General features: G+C 35.4%; 1 protein-coding gene across 1 annotated transcript; it reads right to left on the reverse strand.

Moving 5' to 3' along the window:
* Positions 1-4,308: 4,308 nt before the first annotated feature.
* On the reverse strand, positions 4,309-17,869 carry LOC129570241 (adenylyl cyclase 78C-like). Its single transcript, XM_055449781.1, has 5 exons — positions 17,528-17,869; positions 8,115-8,229; positions 6,157-6,316; positions 5,034-5,287; positions 4,309-4,365 (listed from the first exon to the last, which is right to left on the reverse strand). Exons 2-5 carry the CDS (start codon positions 8,157-8,159, stop codon positions 4,309-4,311), a joined length of 516 nt encoding a protein of 171 aa, XP_055305756.1. The 5' UTR covers positions 8,160-8,229; positions 17,528-17,869.
* Between the last annotated feature and the right edge of the window lie 1,897 nt (positions 17,870-19,766).

The raw sequence follows: 19,766 nt of genomic DNA on the forward strand, positions 1-19,766 counted from the left end.
ATCATCACGGCTATCGCAACAAATGGCACTAAACCATGCCATATCGGATGACTGTGCATTTCTCACTAAAATCTACTACCAAAACTGTCACAGCATTTGTCCCGAAGAATTTCGATTCTACTGTTCCGCAACTTAAAATGATTACGATATGATAATTTTAACTGAGACATGGCTCAGAAATGATATTTATGACGCTGAATTTTTTGACGATTCATATTCTGTTTTTCGTAGGGACAGACTGTTTCAACGTGGCGGTGGTGTACTTATTGCAACCAAAAATGAAAGATTTGCCAGTGAAGAAATCAAAATTGCCGGTGCTGTAGATTTGGAATATGTTTGTGTGAAAGCCACTACTAAATCACACGTTATCTACATTTACTGTGCATACATTCCACCAAATTCACCGCAATCAATCTACGACTCACACTTAGCGGCCATGCATCAAATAGCATCTGACCCGGAGGATGTACTTATTTTTGTTGGTGATTTTAATTTGCCGCATGTGGAATGGTCAATCGATAGCGACAGGGACAACATATTAATTCCAACTAAATTTGCACCTGAGTCAACGGCCACTTTTATCCAGGGACTCATGGGCATGGGTGTTCATCAGGTAAATCATGTACGTAATGATTCCAAAGGGCGTCTCTTGGATTTATTCTTTACTAATGATTTCACCAACATTACAATTGAGCGTGTTGATAAGGCCAATGCACTGAAGAAAAAAGTAGAAGGTCATCATCCACCGATAATGGCTACATTTGAATGGCACGGAAACAATACGACAGGAGCCAATATCACAACAAAAGCATTCAATTTCAAGCGAGCCAACTATAGGGACATGAATGCACACCTGGCAAATGTCAACTTCACCGAATTATTCCACGGAAAGACAATCAATGAGAAAGTGAACTTGCTGCACAAGACTCTGGACGATGCAATTATCAAATTTGTGTACAAACACAAATACACCCCAGTTTGTGTTTCTCGGGTTACGAAATTTCTCTTTAATTGGAAGATTGCACTCAAAATAAAAATTAATCTCTCTGTGGTCAGAAAGAGAACCTTCATTAGATACATGCCATTGTGTAATTCTGTTTGAAATATTTTGCGATGCAAAAGTGATATCAAGCACCTCCGACCTATTGTTTGTTACAAAAGTAGGTGAGTTGCCTCTGTTCATAATTTCCATGCTTGTAGAAGCAATGAATTCAAGTAATTTTTCACCTCTACTGTTTGTGTCCGTGCTACCCCAAACAGTGTGGTGTGCATTTACGTCGCCACCCATAATTAGTGGTAGTCCACTGTCGGTAGCATATTTAATTATTGATTTTACCAATCTTCCCGGAATTTCCTCTGTAGAGTCATGTCCCAGGCGCGGGGGTATCATTACACTAACAACAACATCATTTGCAAAATGAAATTCGTCCAAAACCTGCTGACACGGAGTGAACGCGCTCACTTAACAAATGCACTTGTTCATCTTGCCGGTTTGACAGCTAATGTCAAATCGACTTCTGTTTCAGTGTAGTTTTCTATTCGAACGCAAGCGTTTTCTCAGTATGGTCCGCATAATTAAAAAAAACAATTCTGCCACGAACCAGTTTCCATTTTGAATCTAACATTTTGTGTTTTTTTAATTATGGAAACTCCAATATATCATATAAAACCGTAATTTTCTCTCATACAACTCAATTGAAAATGAAAGAAAAACAATTTTTTTTAAATACGGGTTTAATCTACCGAAAGAAAGCAATTTTTTCGTCTTGTGTGCCAGCGGCATATTTGCACAATTTTATTTGACAGAATCGAAACATTTTTATTTATTTAAAATTCAAATAATTATTATTATTTCACTACACAACACAATGACGACTATGTTTGATACTGCATTGAATACACTCATCAATGTAGTTCCCGTCAAAATATGTGGCGTTGTTGGTTTGACGTTTAATGATCGAGACTATCGCGGTGGTCCCAGGTAGATTGATGATAAAATAATATTATGATTGGTTTCACCATTAAGTTGAAGTAGAATGGTAGTGGTATCGGAATCACTATATTGTGGCATGTATGTCACACTTAGCTCTTTCGATGTCACTATACAAGCTCTTGGATTTACTCTTGTCCTGTGATAAAACACATTCACCTTGCTTGTGTCGAAACCCTTGATATGGTTTTTCACCACCCATGGTTCCTGTATCAAACATATGAGATGATGTTGTTTTATTTTATTTGTTTGCACCATATTTAGTGAGTTACAAATAAGGTTTGTAGCTCCTTTGCAATGGTGCAGGTTTATTTGTTTTACGCCTATCCTTGCCATATCGATCAATTGATTCTGATCGTTGGCAATAGCATTGGCGCCAACCGTTGGTTCATTGTTTTGCAATGCCATTGTGGTTGTCGAGGACGATAATTTCGATGTGTAAATAATTTATATTAGGATAAGAAAATATTTGTAAAGTGATATTTGTAAAATGAGACCGCTTGAGATTTTAATTAACTTATGTGTACTATAAGGTGTGGTTCTCTGACAGAACACAGCTACCCGCAGGTACTCCAAAAGTGTTTACATCGGCTCTGTGTGTGATGAGTTTTCACTCGTCACAGTTACCGATGTTACGGTCTCTTGCGTCTCATCTGAAATATCTTTAATATGAGAAACGGTGGCTCCATCGCGCTCGCCTTGTGTTTGGCTGCCCGTGTGCTCCTTTGTGCCGGTTAAAATGGATGGTTTAATAATATTTTGTTTGGTGTGTGCTGCTACCGAAAGGTCCATTCGTGTTGGTCCACTCATGGTCACATTCGGTGTGCTCGCACTAACACCTTTCGATTTCGCTTCATGGTTCATGGAGGTTTCATTTTTTGGAGAAAAAATAAGATTCTGAAAGTTTCATGTTGATCGCATTTGCAGAAGTTTGGTTTTTGGCCCGCAATTTTTTCCAAGAAAATTTCCACAAAAATTGAGGGCCAAAAATCAAACTTCTGCAAATGCGATCAATATGAAACTTTCAGAATCTTACTTTTTCTCCAAAAAATGAAACCTCAGAAAAATGGCTCATCTTCGAACTTAAACTAAGTTTTTCGAATACAAAACTTTTGGCTTTTCCAGATTTTGATTATCTTAATTATTTTTTGAGTTATCGTATTTACAAACAGCTACGACGACAACGACGACAACGACGACGGTACACGAACGGAAAAGTGTCTTGTGTTGCTGACATCACTGAGTCGGTGTCAGTGCGTTATGAATATTTGCTGTAGTGTGAAAGAGATTCTCTCACTCTCTCCGATGCGTTGCGATTTTGCAATGTTTGTCTATTGTCGTATTTCTTTTGTGTTATTTTCCATGCGCTACGGTTTCAGTGATGTTGTCATTTCACTCTTATACATTAATTCGTATGTTGTTCGTTTATGCTGATACAACGAGCGGAGCTCAACCACGTTCTCTCACTCATGCTGACATTTATGAACTCCTGATACTCTTCGTCGAAAGGAATTAATATTTTTAACCATTTATGCAAACATACTCTACTCTTTTTCAAAATCCAATGTGTTAAATTGGAGTATTGGAAGCCGCCAAACGTACAAACGATTAGTTCTATTGATTATGTCTGCCTAATACTTAAAATTCAAATAAAATTAATAATATTCACCCATTTGAACAAACATACTCGCCTCTTCCAACAACCAAAGTCGGAAAAACATACTCCTGTTTATTGGTATTCCAAACTAACAAAATACCAGAGGTTGGTTGCACATAAATTTATTTATATAAATTTCAAATATCAAATAAATTTATCCGATATTTTTCATGTGTCGTGTTGTTCTAACGCATTTGCCAGCTATTTATTGATGGAATGAGATTTTCATTTTGTTCATTTACTGTTATTTGTCAACAATCCTGCCACTGTGTCACCACAAAGTATATATAGTCCATAAGAAATGTGCACAGACGAGAATGTTCGCCATTTAGTTTTACATTGCCAATACATTGGTTATGGAGATTTTGTTTTGTTTATTTTTTGTTGTTTGTAAACAAATCTGCCTATCTTTTTGAATTGCCACTGTACATAGTATATGTCCCTAAGAAATGCGTAGAGACAATGCAAAAAGATATGCAGATTTGTTTACAAACGACAAAAAATAAACAAAACAAAAATCTCCATAACCAATGTATTGGCAATGTAAAACTAAATGGCGAACATTCTCGTCTCTGCACATTTCTTATGGGCTATATATACTATGTAGTGACACAGTGGCAGACTTGTTCACAAATATCGGTAAATGAACAAAACAAAAATCTCATTCCTGCGATGAATAGCTGGCCGCCAATACAACAGCCGATGTTTCGTTTATGTACTACAAATGCGTCAGAAAAACATAGCGCATGAAAAATATCGGATAAATTTATTTGATATTTGAAATTTATATAAATAAATTTATCTGCAACCAACCTCTGCAAAATACATACTCTTGTTTAACGCAAATTAAGGTTCATGAAACATACTCGCCTCTATCATAGCTACAAGCAGTCAAAATACTTACTCTACTTTAACTATTTTCAAGTTGAAAGAAACTTAATCTTCTCTATCGTAACAAAGTCAATGAAAGTAGTGTATGCTCTCAATCTCACCCATAGATATGATAGATACGAAAATAGATTTGCTGCATTGTCCAATACGAGAAATGTTTTCGGCAGCAATGTCTTTGATTTCAAATCTTATTGAACGAATGTACAAGCGAAATACAATTGATTTTGATTATGTCAGTCGACGACATTATTAGTATGTTCAAGTGAAATGAACTGGAAAAAAGTTTTTCACTTCGGCAAGGCTCAACGATTAACAGAGGTGACAGATAATGGGTGAACGGATAATCGAGGTTACACTGTAATATGAAATCGATCACATCCTAGCACAAAATGTGGGGGCAGCGTAACGCACCTTGTATATTTTGCGAGAATGTACATAAAAGCCCATAGCATTTGAACGAAATATGAAAGCGGGAATCAAAATGACAATACATACAAGTTCAGCAGATTTTCTACACGTCCAAACTGCGGCGAGAACTAATTTCAATATTAAATCGACAATATTGACTATAAGCAAACTCTTTTGGCGTTGCCTATGTGAATAAGTTAAATACGACCGTTCTAAAGATCTTGCTCGAAACGAATTTGTTAACGATGGACATAAAATGCCTTTGACCACATTACCACGCTTGAACGCTGAATAGACCTCATTATTCAATGGTGGCTGATTTTCACCCGATTTAACTTTTCCTGCATATGACCAACAATGGCAGCAATAAAAAGACGAAAAAAATGGCATCGATTATTGATTTCTACGTAACACTCAGATTCAAGTGTGTGTTATTATATTTTACATTATAAAAACGATATACATTATTCTCATATCAGACGACATACGATATGCGATAAGCGATAAAATTGAAAGCAAATTTATTGGGATGGTATAGTCAACATTTTTTAATATTGGACTTCATGTGATATGACGCAACTAAAACAATCATTCTCTCCCAATATTCGTAATTAGACCTGTGAGTCTCCCTTTGGATATGGGGTTTGCCATGTGCAAACGCGAAATGTGTAATTATTGCGAATAAGGTGCGCGGATGTTTAACCACGAATATACTGTATAAACATTTATTTATTAGTGTAGTAAACTTCAATCAATTTAACTAATTGAATTTGCGTGCGATACATGCACAACGGATAGGGAGATAACTTTTATTGAAAATGAAATGGGTGGGTCTGTATCAATTGGTCTTGTTTAACCACATTAACTATTTTTCAATTGAACTAATTTGAATTGATAGAAATACGTCATTCAAAATGGTCTGAAACAATGTTCAAACAAGTTAAGCTTATGAATCATCAAGTTTGTGAATCATATGTACATGTACATTGTACATTCATACGAACTGCGAATCATGCGAACTGCGAATTAGAGGCAAACTTTAGCATGGTCTTCAAGGTTTTTTCATTCGACACACTTCGCTGCAATTTACCTCTGATTCCCAACGTATATCATATTTTTAAATAATGTTTATAAGATTTCCAGGGAGTTTTAAATTTTGGTATATTAACCAAATATGGTATAGGTTAAAACTCAAATAAAAGTTACTCACCTCGATAAGGATTTTGTTTCGAGTCGAAAGCGTCATCATTGATGGTTATAATGCTTGGAAGAGCAGATATTTCCTGTTCTATATTTTCAGGATCATCTATCTGTGGAGCACCGTCTCCGGGTAAACGAGGAATAGTGGAAATATCGGCCATCGATGGAATCTATATTAAGATTATTTTGTTAGAGGCAGAGACATTTTTTTGAATAAAACACAGAAAAACAATGAAATGACCAATATTTTGGCTTTTCTAGCTCACACATTTTATGGTATTTAATTTTACTTTTCCGCAGGACCCGTGGTCTCAAAGGTAAAAGTATTGCGATTGGACCAAATTTTAACACCCCCCAAAAACATGATTTCTAGCCGTTTTCAAGGCCGTAGAACACGAAAAACCGGTTTTTGGAGCGATGTTTTTCGCGTCTGTCCCACGTCGTACGTCGTCCGTCATACGTCCCACTTTATTTGTTCGGAGTGTTTGAGCTATTGGCCAAAGATATTCATTCCCTTTTTTTGTGATGTGCTCGGGACCTTAGGAGCATGGTTTATAACTGTTCACCATGTGTGTTTGACGTTCCAATAAAAAAATTATAGCCGTTTGAAAAAAAGTGATATTTTCCCATATTAATGAAGTTTTGTAACACGATTGCTCGAACCCAGTCAGAGATAAATAAAATCTGGAAGTGCCATAAGTTTAAGCTCCACTAGACTTGGAAACCATTAGATTTTCGGCCCCCCAGATGTACCCCTGTGGTACTTGGAGTACCTTATGTATGAACCTCAAAAAATCAAACTTTTGCATGGGAGGTACCTAAAATAGGCTACTTGGTGGGCTTTTATCATTCCTAACCGATAAATTTCATCAAAATATTGGGAGCCTAGGAACAATCGAACACCAACTTTCCCACCTTTTTGGTATCAAATCGGCTATTCTGCTTCACATTTCGAAAAATCGAATTTTTGTATGAGAGGTACTTGAAATGAGCTCCTCAGAAGGTTTTCATCATTCTCAATCGGATTATCTCCATGAATTAAATTCGCCGAGTTGCACTATTCTTAAAACGAAACTTCGGGTTATTGTCGCTATATTTGTCATTACTTCAATTCTTGTGTCATCGGATTCTTGCTTCATCTCTCGTACGTTCATTTTTTCCCGCAATTAATCTTTCTTTGGGTTTTAAGTTTGATAGCTATTAATATGTCACTGACCTGACTTCAAATCAATCTAGCTACTTTGATTCGAATCCACAATTTTTCTTACTGACAAAGAAATTTAAATCGCGCGCCATAATCTCATTTCAGCGGTCACAATTCACGCGACAAAATTTCACAGTGCTCATAATTTCAAGTTTGAAAATTACACCCGACGGCAATGTTGCTGTGCAATTTGTTTAGCCGTCTTGTGCTATTCTTTTTTTAATGCTTGAACGATTAGAATCATGTCTCTTTCTGACTCCACTGCGGAAAAGTTCGTCTTACATCGTAAGACCCTTTATTTTTTCCTGCTTTCACCTACCTATTATTAAGCACTAAAGTAATTATGTGTTCAAAATATGGTCGGATTGTGACCTAAATTTGTATAAATGAAACAAATATGAAGTAACCCAACACTTATTATCAGTCATTTCTTCTGGTTAAAGGTCTGGATTTTTCGACTAACTTTTATTCACAACCATTCAAGCAATTCTCCAGATAAGTCTTTCCCGATTTTTGAAAATAATGATCTGCAAATTCGCCGGATTCAATCAATTGAAAATTGTGGGAATGCGGCTTCACAATCTTTCAAAATAACTCCCAAGGGTAACCAAAAAAGGGGGTTGGATCATATCCCCTAAATGAGTACAGCCGAAATATTGATTTTTTCATTGTTTGTCTATGTTTTATTCAAAAAATAGTTCTATACCTCCAAAAACACCCTTTATAATATATTTTACTTCATCCTGTATTCAAAGGCAAATCACCTCTTCTTCAAAAGTATAACCTGTTCCATCCGATAGATTATTCATTTTGAAATATTATTTATCCGTCAATTTAACTTCAGAGGCTGATTATTCTAGTAGCTCAAACCAATATTGTCTAGAAATGCGGAATTTACAAAATTAGTGACACAACATAACTTTTTTCCCCAAATGTATATACATAATTTTTTGTTGGAGTTTGTACTTTTCAACTTGTTAAAGACAAACGGTTAAACGTGTGAAGGGATAAATGTTAAATGGCTGTACTGTGGTTTTTAATGCTTTGATTACATCATAAATGCTTTCAATGACTTAAGAAATCTACATATGAATGCGTTTGCATAATTTTTCTGGAAGAGATATTCTGCTTTTCGAGATGGATAGTCAAATCTTGGAAGATGTGCCGAAATTATTTTGGGTTGGGCGTCTACGATTATTGTAGTGGTCGGAAATCAATTGTAGAAGCCATTTCCAATGGTGTACAATTAATTGTAGTGGACCGAAAATAACCGTAGACGCTTCTACAATTATTTTCGGGCCACTACAATTAATTTTGAATGCATAGTAGTTTTAATCCCATATTAAATTATAAACTCTCCTGCCAAATAAATTGTTGAAAACAGCAAGAATCGGATGACTGATTTAAAAAAAAATTGGAACCTACTAACAATAGAGAAACGTTTCAGTTCATGGGAAGTTCAGTTTGTGGCTAAGATTTGAGAGTTATCAATTTTGGCCAATTTCCAATTTTCGTTTACCGATTACTCAAAAAAATTGTTTCTATGTAAAACGCCCAACCCGAAGTCATTTCGGCACATCTTCCAAGATTTGGCTATCCATCTGCTTTTCGAAGTCTTTCCTTTCATTTTCGCGATAGAGACAACGAAAGGGAGAGTTTTTTCGGTACGTGTCTAAAAAGCAATGAAGAATGGTTGTGAAAGATAAAAAGCAACCGCTTTGTGTACATTGCACACTGTACATTGTACAATGAGATAAGTTCATTATGACGGTAATAAATTCTGTGCTAGAGAAAACTTGTGTTAGAGCTGTATTCTTGTAATGTTCTCTTTGATGGTCCTTAATAAATCATAGTTTGAAACAAATCCATTATGAAGCGAATATCTGTGTTTTATTTTATTCAAATAGTAGGGAAATACTTAATTTCAAATTAAAAATCATTAGTTTGACGTTACTTGCTTTTTTAAATTTTCTATCAGAAGTTTTTTATAAAAAACTCGTGTCAGCAAACAACAAAGCTATGAATTGAAAAAATCTAAGTTATAGTGCAACATACGGACGGAAAGACAGATGAAGATATTTTCGATAGTTTTATCGCAGTTAACAAGGTATTTTCATACAATAGTTAGTTACCCGTGTGGAAATTTTTTTGACTGTCTAAGTCAGTAGATTAATTTGGGACATTCAGTGACTATTTGACTGACTAGAAGTGATTGTCCCGAACAAAATAAGCAACTGCAGTTAACTTTAATCACAAATCACGCTTAGTCAAAATGTCCTAAATTAGTCGAATGACTGAAAGAATAACTAAACGTGATTGTCTCCATACAAAACGCATGATTTCAATCAACTTAGCCAGTTTTAGTTGTGTATCACTACATACAGCTAAAGGTGTTAACGGAAAAGCACCTTGTCCGTCCGTCCGCCCGTTCAGGACCCTCAGAAATTTTGTTGTCCGTCCGTCCGTCCGTTCAGGACCCTCAGAAATTTTCTTGTCCGTCCGTCCGTCCGACTAAGCTGAACGGACGGACGGACGGGCAAAAAAGGCGGACAGTCCGTCCGTTTGACACCTTTACATACAGCTACTTACAACTAAGTGACTGTTAGTCATTTTATTTGCACACGGGAATAGTAGTCTTTTCTCGATTGGTATAAGAATTTGGTCTGTAGAAACGTAATGTGTTAACTTAGGCTGAGTCCAAATGCTCGGCTATAAAATTTATAGCCGGCTAGAAAAATTCAAATTCGTCTTTCGCCGTATGTAGGTGGGTTTGACATGCCAGGTTATTTGATTTTGGGCTATTGCAAGCCATTGGACCCATTTTCACATATAGTTTGTAGCATTTGTCACTGTAATGAAAATTTTCATTTTCTACTCGGCTATAAAATATATGAGGGCCTGAGAGTGAAAGTGACCAACAAAAAGTTGAGCGTAAAAGTGACCTAACTCCATATAAAACACATGCTGCCGTCACGGTGTTTTGTATGGAGTTAGGTCACTTTTACGCTCAACTTTTTGTTGGTCACTTTCACTTTCAGGCCCTCATATAGGGTAAGGTGGGGCAATTCGCCGCACTTTTTTCCAACAATCAAAACTACAAAAAATGCAAATAATTCCGAAAAGTTTAGTATAATTTTAAAGCTAGCCTTTTTACCCAACTTTTAAAGAAGAACACTTTTAGATATGACCGTCGGTGCGGTCAGATATAGCCCTCAGCGCGGAAGCCTTAATTTTGTTACATCAGAAAATGGTGGGGCAAATCGCCGCAGCCGCATTTTCAGTGGGTTTTATAAGTTTACCTTTGAGAAATTGTTTATTTTATGAGTTAATTATCTTCATACATTCGAATATGAACAATTTCAACCATTGGTTGACTGATTTGAACGTTTCATGACTCTCAAAAAATAAAAGAAAACCAGTACCTAAAAGTGATAGAACAATTTTGAACGTATATCAGTCAAAATTGGGTATATTTGAGATCTGAAACCTTCTGTCAATAGGAATAGTGCCCATTTACATTGTTCCACAGATATCAGTTATAAGCAGTTCTAAGTGGTTCATTTATTGGTCAATTATCGGTTTGTTCAAACAAAAATACCATTTTTAGGGTCATCAGTCTGAGGCTCATGGTGCGACGTAGGAATATCAGAATGGAATCAAAATCAATCAGAGGCTTTGCCTCAACATGCCAAAACTTCCGCCGTTTTCGGATCTTAATTATCTTGTCAATTGTTTGAGTTATGCCGCGCACAAGAAATGCGAACGCAGACTCAGGTGACGCCATAAGCACATCATAGTTTTGGACATGACTCCGTCAAAAAATAATATTTTCGAGATCTGAAACTTTTGATTGACCGGTATAAAGTCCACCTACATCGCCACATTCACAGATATGAGTTCTGAGTGACCAATTAGCGGTAAAACGCAGAAATGAGGTGCGGCGATTTGCCCCACCGTCACTATTTCTGTTTGAAGCTCGATTTAACCACAAATATTAAGAAATTCCAAAACATGTTTAGTTCCATTTGAAAGCGCAAGTGTTCAGCTACAAAATAGACCTAGCTGTTTTCACCGCGATAGTCTCGATCATTAAACGTCAAACCAACAACGCCACACATTTTGACGGGAACTACATTGATGAGTGTATTCAATGCAGTGTCAAACATAGACGTCATTGTCAACGGTGAAATAATAATTATTATTTGAATTTTAAAAAAATCAAAATGTTTCGATTCTGCCAAATAAAATTGTGCAAATATGCCGCTGGCACACAAGACAAAAAATTGCTTTCTTTTGGTAGATTAAACCCGTATTTAAAAAAAATTGTTTTTCTTCCATTTTCAATTGAGTTGTATGAGAGAAAATTACGGTTTTATATGATATATTGGAGTTTCCATAATTTAAAAAAAACATAAAATGTTAGATTCAAAATAGAAACTGGTTCGTGGCAGAATTGTTTTTTTTTTAATTTTGCGGACCATACTGAGAAAACGCTTGCGTTCGAACAGAAAACTACCAAGTGCGTTTGTAAAGTGAGCGCGTTCACTCCGTGTCAGCAGGTTTTGGACGAATTTCATTTTGCAAATGATGTTGTTGTTAGTGTAATGATACCCCCGCGGCTGTTTTTTAAAAATAAATTTAAATAGTCAAAACATGTTTGTGCCTGTACAGAGCCTGTACTCAAATGAAAAATATCGAATTATATATCCAAATATCGGGAATTAATTGCATTTTTTGTATATATATTGCCGTTGTCGAGAAACGGCCGATGCGGCGATTTGTCCCAAGCGGCGAATTGCCTCACCTTCCCCTAGCCGACCAGAATTTTTTTTTTTCGTTTTTTTCGTATTTTTTGGAGATATATTGGGTGGATGAAATGAGTTAGGACAGATAATGAAGACTTGGACCAAAAACTGTAGTGATTTTATCGATTTTTTGGAGTTTTTAAAAAAAAAATCAATTTTTTTTTTAATTTGTTTTTTTTTTTTCATTTTTCCTTGCATTTCCCGATCAATTTTATTCGAATGGAACATATTAGGGCCTAAAAAGAGGTTCTATATCGAAAGTAGACTGAAACTGGATACTGGAGATTTTGCATTGACGTTTCCGACTGTAAACATGACATCAATTCATATGCGTGTGCTGTCAAAGTCACTTTGTCATGCGTCATTCACATTAATGCTTTGACTGATTGTGGTGATGGTGAGATTGGAAACGCCATACATTTTATATACATTATTTGTTTGGGAATTATATTCATTTATTTTCTTTTATTGTTGATATTCGGGCTCTGCAAAGCCTAGGCTTCATCCACGACTTGTTATTCAAAGAAATATTTTGAAAAAATCGTGAGTTTGCACTGTCAACACTTGTGTGGTTTTTCATATGATTTTGAAGTCATCGAATAATTTCACCCGTTCACACATTCGATGAACTTGCCACACCAAGTGTTAGTATAGTTCATTGCTGACGTTTTCCAATCCACCATACGTATTTATATGTGTGTGTACATCGAAATGTCAAAGTTGTCAAGAATTCAACCAAGTTCGTCGTTCTTTGACAATTTTTTCATTTTTTCGACTTTTTTCAATTTTTTGGGTATTTTCGGATTTTTTCGATTTTTCTTCGATTTTATCCTTGAAATAATGATTAGAATTGTCTTTATTCCTATTGAAAATCGCATAAATATGCATATCAAATACAATTGGGTTATTTCAAGGTTTAGAATACCCGTACGATATTAATCATAGAATCTGACATAGTCTGATCTCGTTGATTCTGACCCCTGCTGGCGAAATTTGACCCCCAACGAATTTTTTTGGACCCATAGTCATTTTCCGACTTTGTTTTCAAAAGTGAGGACCTTTTTTTCGCTCCTCACATTGCTCCGAAGGGAACATTTAACACTGGATAGAATCTATTTTCAAAAGTGGGGACCTTTTTTTTAGGTCTTCATTTTTTTCGATACCGAATATTTATTTACACAAGATAGAATTGATTTTTTTGACCCCATCATGAATTTTTGGTCTGACCCTATCTGAAAATTTTGGTGTCAGAATCTATGAATATGTTCCATTCGATAAAAATTTATCGGAAAATGCCAGAAAAAATTTAAATTTTTTTTTCTCGAACAAATCTATTTTTTTGGAAAAAATCCAAAAAAATCGATAAATTCACTACAGTTTTTGGTCCAAGTCTTCATTATTTGTCCTAATTCATTTCATCCACCCAATAAATCTCCAAAAAATACGAAAAAAATTCCTAGTCGGCTATACATTTTATAGCCGGCTAGAAAATGAAAATTGTCATTACAGTGACAAATGCTACAAACTATATGTGAAAATGGGTCCAGTGGCTTGCAATAGCCCAGAATCAAATAACCTGACATGTCAAACCCACCTACATACGGCGAAAGACCGATTTGAATTTTTCCAGCCCAGCATTTGGACTCAGCCTTTGTATATATAAACAAATAATCAAATAATCAATCTTTGACCAAAAAACTTCTGGGATATGTTTACCGTCAAAAAAATCATTTACGACATTTCTACAAAGTAGAGTGTGTTTGAATTGTTTTTTTTTGTGATTTTCATAACAATGACAAGAAATACCGAATTTGTGTCTTCGTAAAAATTGTTGGTCTTGTCAAACTGTACAACTTTGCAGAGAAAAATAAACCCATATCTGTTGAAATGATTAAATTTTTTAAAGATTTTCTGTCCGCTTAAGAACGGACTCTACCTTACCTAATACAAAGTTATTGAAACATACACCTTTATGTCTTATTAGGTACTTTTCTATGAGAGGGAGACACTGATACAAAATTCTTATGGTTTTTGACAAGTACCATCCTTCAGAAGACAGCTGTCAAAATTGGAGCCAAATCCGACCATTAATTCATGAGTTATAGCACTTTGAAGTAACCAACCTCCAAACATTTTTGTAAACATGGAAAAAAGTGAATTTCGTGTGTTGATTAAACACTATTTTTTGCGTGGAAAAACCATCGCCCAGACCGAAGTGGCGCTAAAAAAGTATTATCCGGCCTCCGCACCATCTCATAAAATGGTCCACAAGTGGTTTACTGTATTTAAGTGTGGTCGCACGAGCACCGAAGACGCAGCTCGCCCAGGGTCGTCCAAATGAGGTTACTACCCCAGAAATGATAGACAAAATACATGATCTGGTGTTAAAACATCCGAAATTGAAAGTGCGTGAGATAGTTGAGACTGTAAACGTCTCATATGAACGGGTGCTTAAGATATTGCATGAACATTTGCATATGAATAAGCTATGTGCATGATGGGTGCCGCGTTTGCTGACAATTCAACAAAAACGCATTCGTGTAACCACTTCTCAAGCCAATTTGGCCTATTTTAACCGCAACCGGAGTGAGTTTTTGCGTCGATCAGTGACGATGGATGGAACTTGGATCCATCACTACACTCCGGAGTCCAGTCAACAGGCTAGAGAGTGGACGGAACACGGTTCACCGCCGCCAATGAGGCCAAAAACGTAACAATGGGCGGGAAAGGTAATGGCCAGTGTGTTTTGGGATGCGCACGGAATAATCTTCATCGACTACCTCCAAAAAGGAAGGACGATTACTGGCGTATATTATGCTGCATTGTTGGATCGATTGGTGGTCGGAATCGCATCGAAACGGCCCCATATGAAGAAGAAAAAATCCTCTTTTTGGACGATAATGCATCGTCGCACACAACGATGGTTGCAATGGCTAAAAAGCACGAGTTAGGCCTCGAATTGCTTCCGCACCTGCCGTATTCTCCTGACCTGGCCCCTAGTGATTACTACCTGTTCCCAAACCCCAAAAGATGGCTTTGTGGAAGGCGTTTTTACAACAATGGAGAAGTCGAGTTCGAAACAGCTATTTTGGGACATTGGACAAATCGTACTATTTAGCAGGCATCCAAAAGTTGGAAGATTGTTGGGCTCGCTGTATCGAGCTAAAAGGAGCCTATATTGAGAAATAAAATGAAATTTTGCGAAAAAAATGTGTTTTCATTCAAAAAGTACCCGACTTCTCAATCCACCTAGTATTCCCATTAGACAATTATGACCATATTTGATGATATGGAAAATGTCGAATACAGTTTTATATAGTTGTGAATTCTTCAAATTGCGACGGTGGTCTAGGGGAATATCACGCTCCTGAATCTTGTGAGATAACATTGAGGGAATAAAAGGAACATGGGAATGTTATTTGAGATATTTGAAATAAACATCAATTGTATGACATATTTTCGAATATTTCGAATAAATAAATCAGATTTTTGTGAATTTTGGAGATATTTGAGATTTTTCGCATTAAATCCGAATAAATACATTTAAATATCATTCAAAATCACAAATATCCACCATATTCACAAATATCCACTATATTTCATACGACAGATTCTTAGAGATGAATTGGATTTTTTTGAAATATTTGAAATAATCCCAGCGTGGTATTTCCCTATACAGTGGCTGTAGACGAAGAAATTGTTATGAAAAGAAATGAAAAACTTATGGGCAACTGATTCAAATCTTATATGTAAACTGTCGTATGGGTCTGTCTGTTTTTTGTCTTGAGAAACTCTTTCATTTCTTTTTAGCATTATTGGCTTTCCCATTCATTCTTTTTTCGACAGAGCTTGACGATGTTAAAATGTAAGTTTATTAACCTCCTAGTTCGCAAGACCGCCAAAAAGCGGGATGCTTAAATTGGGTCATAACTCGAGTACCACAATATAAATTGATGAATATATAGTGGCATTGCATTGGGCAGGTTCTCAACTTTAAATTGATATATAACTTTACCAGAATAAGGCATGCTGGTGTCGAGTTATACGCCCTCAAAGTCGGAAAATTGCGAGGTATTTCCGAGGTATTTCCGAGAAGCATACATAGCCGTTTAAATCATTGAAATTTTCCGGCTAAAGAAAAGGTTTTTGGAATTTTTTTTAATTTTTTTCGTTTTTCTCAGCTAAAACTTAACATATCTATAGTATTCGCAACTCTGAAAAAAATGGCGCAGTTGAAGTTTAATCTTTGCACAGTTTACCAGATACATTGATGAAAGATATATAAAATTTGAAGTTATGCACTTTCAATCTGTTTTCGTGTACGAAATTGTAATTTTTTAAAATACAATTTTACACCTATATAAGTATTCATTTACAAATAATTAATAATTAATTATTGTAAATGGAACCAATTAAAAAAAATATCTCATTTTATGACAACAATTCAAGTTATGGAAAATGCTATTGTGTCTAGAGTGTGGACGCATTATTTCTTCAACTTTGGATGTTTCTTTCATTAAATGAATTACATTTGATATTGATAAAATCCTCTATCACGATTCATATTGATAATTGAATAAATTATGGACGTGTATAATGTATATATTCTTATTTCATTGTTCATTGAACTGTTGAACAAATTAATTAGTTCCAATTATTCCACAGAGAGTTTCATATTCGCGTCACTATTTTCGCTTGTAATGTGTGTTAAACAATGTATAGCTTTAGATGAACAAGAATAGGAATGATATTTCCATACAATCCAACAATAGTACATCTTTTATTTAGGATTTAAATTTCGCAAAAGTTCAATGAACAATGATATAAATAACTATTGCGCAAAAACCGGTTGATTTTGCTAGCGAAAGAATAATTTAAAGATAGATATGGAAGTCTTGTTCTTGGAAGTATATAAATTTAGTTGCAAAACGAGATCCTTAAAAAGCAATACTTTAATATGTTGTTATGTCATCATCGGCTCTGCATCTTATAAACTTCAGTTTCATGAATGCAGTTCTCAGTCAAGCTCATGGTATAAAAGTATAAATCTCTCACGTACTTGCATAAATATAATGCACAATGGACAGGAACGAAGATATGAGTGCGATGTGATTTTTGAAACTATATCCTATGAATAGCAATAGCTGAAATACACCACATTTTATGAATACAGACTATTGTGAATAAAAACTACGAGACTATTGAGTGATTCTCATCAAAAATGCTAATGAACGACAATGTTTGAATTTGAATTATAAAATGTGTTGATATGTGTGTTCTATCACTGGGAAAATCCCTTCGAAAATCATTGTTTCATATTAATACGCTACTGTTAATAATCAACATCCCAGTTCTTAGGGAATTGAACTCACTTTTGTTTTATTTTGTTATATTTTCTTTTGAATTATTTTAAAATTGAATCATTCACATGCACATTAACGAAAAGCTTCACGAGTACTTTTGAATCACAGCATATCACTCCAATTTATTATAACAATATTTTATTTCATATTCGTTTTTTTAATTTATCGTTTTTTTCGAAATGCTCAGTCCAAATTTTTCAACTAAATATTTAAATTAATAATTTAAACAAACACCGCAAATTCTTGGTTTAATTGAAATTTAATTAAATTACTGTGTTGACGTAAGAAACTCAGTTATAGCAACGAATCTCTTTCGTCGTATAGTTAGAAATGAAATCGTCAATGAATAGCACTGCAGAAAAAACGTACCGTTCTTTTCGACTGTTGAAACATAACTGACATTTTGTTGGCAGCGTCCAACGGCAAACTCTCTTTTATCCCTGCTATAGTGATACGCTGGTGGATTGACTAAAAGCGTCATTCATATGATAAGAGTAATATCGATATTAAAAAAATTCCACAGACAGCATATTTGTGGTTGGAGTAGTGATTGGTCGATGTGTGTAGCTTTTTTATGCTAGTACTAAAAACATATAAGGAACGGTGCAAGTAGCTTTGCAATAAATGATAGAATAAAATGTAAACAAAACAACATTGAATAAACCTCTTCCACACTCCATATGTTACACTCCAGTTATTATATCACAATAAGAAGCATAGCAGCAGAAGAACTTTTTATCCCTTTTGTGAACAAATCGAGTGACAAGTGGTTGGACTTTTCATTGTTTTGTAAACGGTTCAGTTATACGTTCACCGTTTAACGATAATTATGCTTAATTATATTCAAGATTCTTGATCTAGAGTCTATAAGATACGTTCAACCAGTTACGGATCAAACCGCATTCACATTTGATTCGAACCGCATTCACATTTGATCAAACCGCATTCACATTTGATCAAACCGCATTCACATGTGATCAAACCACATTCACCTTTGGTGCGAACCGCATTCACTTTCGGTTAAACCTCATACACTTTGGAGTCAACCACATTCGCTTTGGTCATGTATGTTCCCTTTCATACGAATTCCTACGCCCATTGGTTTGTTTTGGTTCTGCTGTACTACATGTGGGGGCAACCAGGCGAGACGGGAGCTCGCAACTTCTGGTTCGACTACTGCGAGCATGGGGGAGTTATGCATGTACGGCATATGAGTCGGAGTAGCACGTGAAATTGCTCAAGCATATCGAATAAACATGAACCGGCTTGGGTTCTGCTTCGCGTGTCTTCTATACCGTATGGTTTGGCTTGGAGCTGCGCCCATTCTAGAACATTACAGAATGTTGCGTAATACTGCGTGTATGGTTTGGTTTGCTCCGAAAGGAACAGTCCGGTTGATTGGGGAAAACGTATATAAGCAGAGTAAACCGTTAGGTTTTTCAGAAAGTTTTCTTGTTTAAAATAGTGAAGTCAAATAAATAGTATTGAAGAAGTGAAAATAAAGTGTTTTATTTGAAAAATAGTCTAAATTCTAGTTATCCAAACAACCGTCACCCTTTATAGTTTATTCACCAACATCAGTTTTTCTCCTGGAACAGAGCCTGTATACAAAAAAATCTTAAATCGGGAATTACAAAAAAAATTAAAAATTGCCAAAATGATCAAATCGAAATGAAATTTTGCGCAGCCTAATCATTTCCCATGGTGAATATTTCCTGAAATTTTCATTGAATTTGGATAACATTTTCGTGTCAAAATAGGGAAACTTTTTCGTATCCGAAATTTCGATGTTTTTATCTTCTAAGTTTTCCATTTTCATTTTATTTTGAAATGTACGAATCTCTGAAAAAACGTATTGTGGGAGCAGAAAGTGTATATTTTCATGACCGAATAATAATGAAAATAGTAACTTTTTCGAAATTGGCGCAAAAACAAAGCGCAAAATCAAAGGAAAAATTTGTAACCTTCCAGTATTTTTTTCTGTAACCTTCCAGTCTGCATATTTTTGATCATTATTTTTTTGGCACAAATATTATTCCAATCGATTCTTGGACCTTCATGCAGGTAATAGATTAAATTATATTTAAGCCCACAAATACCTCGATAGAGAAATTGATTTTTGGCAAAATGTAAGGCAACCTCCAAACACATCGCCAAAATTGTAACCTTCCAGTCCAACAAGCAAACGGCTATATCTCAATGGGTGTGAAAGATAAAGAAAAGGTTTGTTGGTACATGATGTTCGTTT

This window comes from Sitodiplosis mosellana, unplaced genomic scaffold (assembly GCF_009176505.1).
Source record: "Sitodiplosis mosellana isolate CC-2019 unplaced genomic scaffold, AAFC_SMos_1.0 Smas_scaffold_47, whole genome shotgun sequence".
Classification (NCBI taxonomy): Eukaryota; Metazoa; Arthropoda; class Insecta; order Diptera; family Cecidomyiidae; genus Sitodiplosis; species Sitodiplosis mosellana.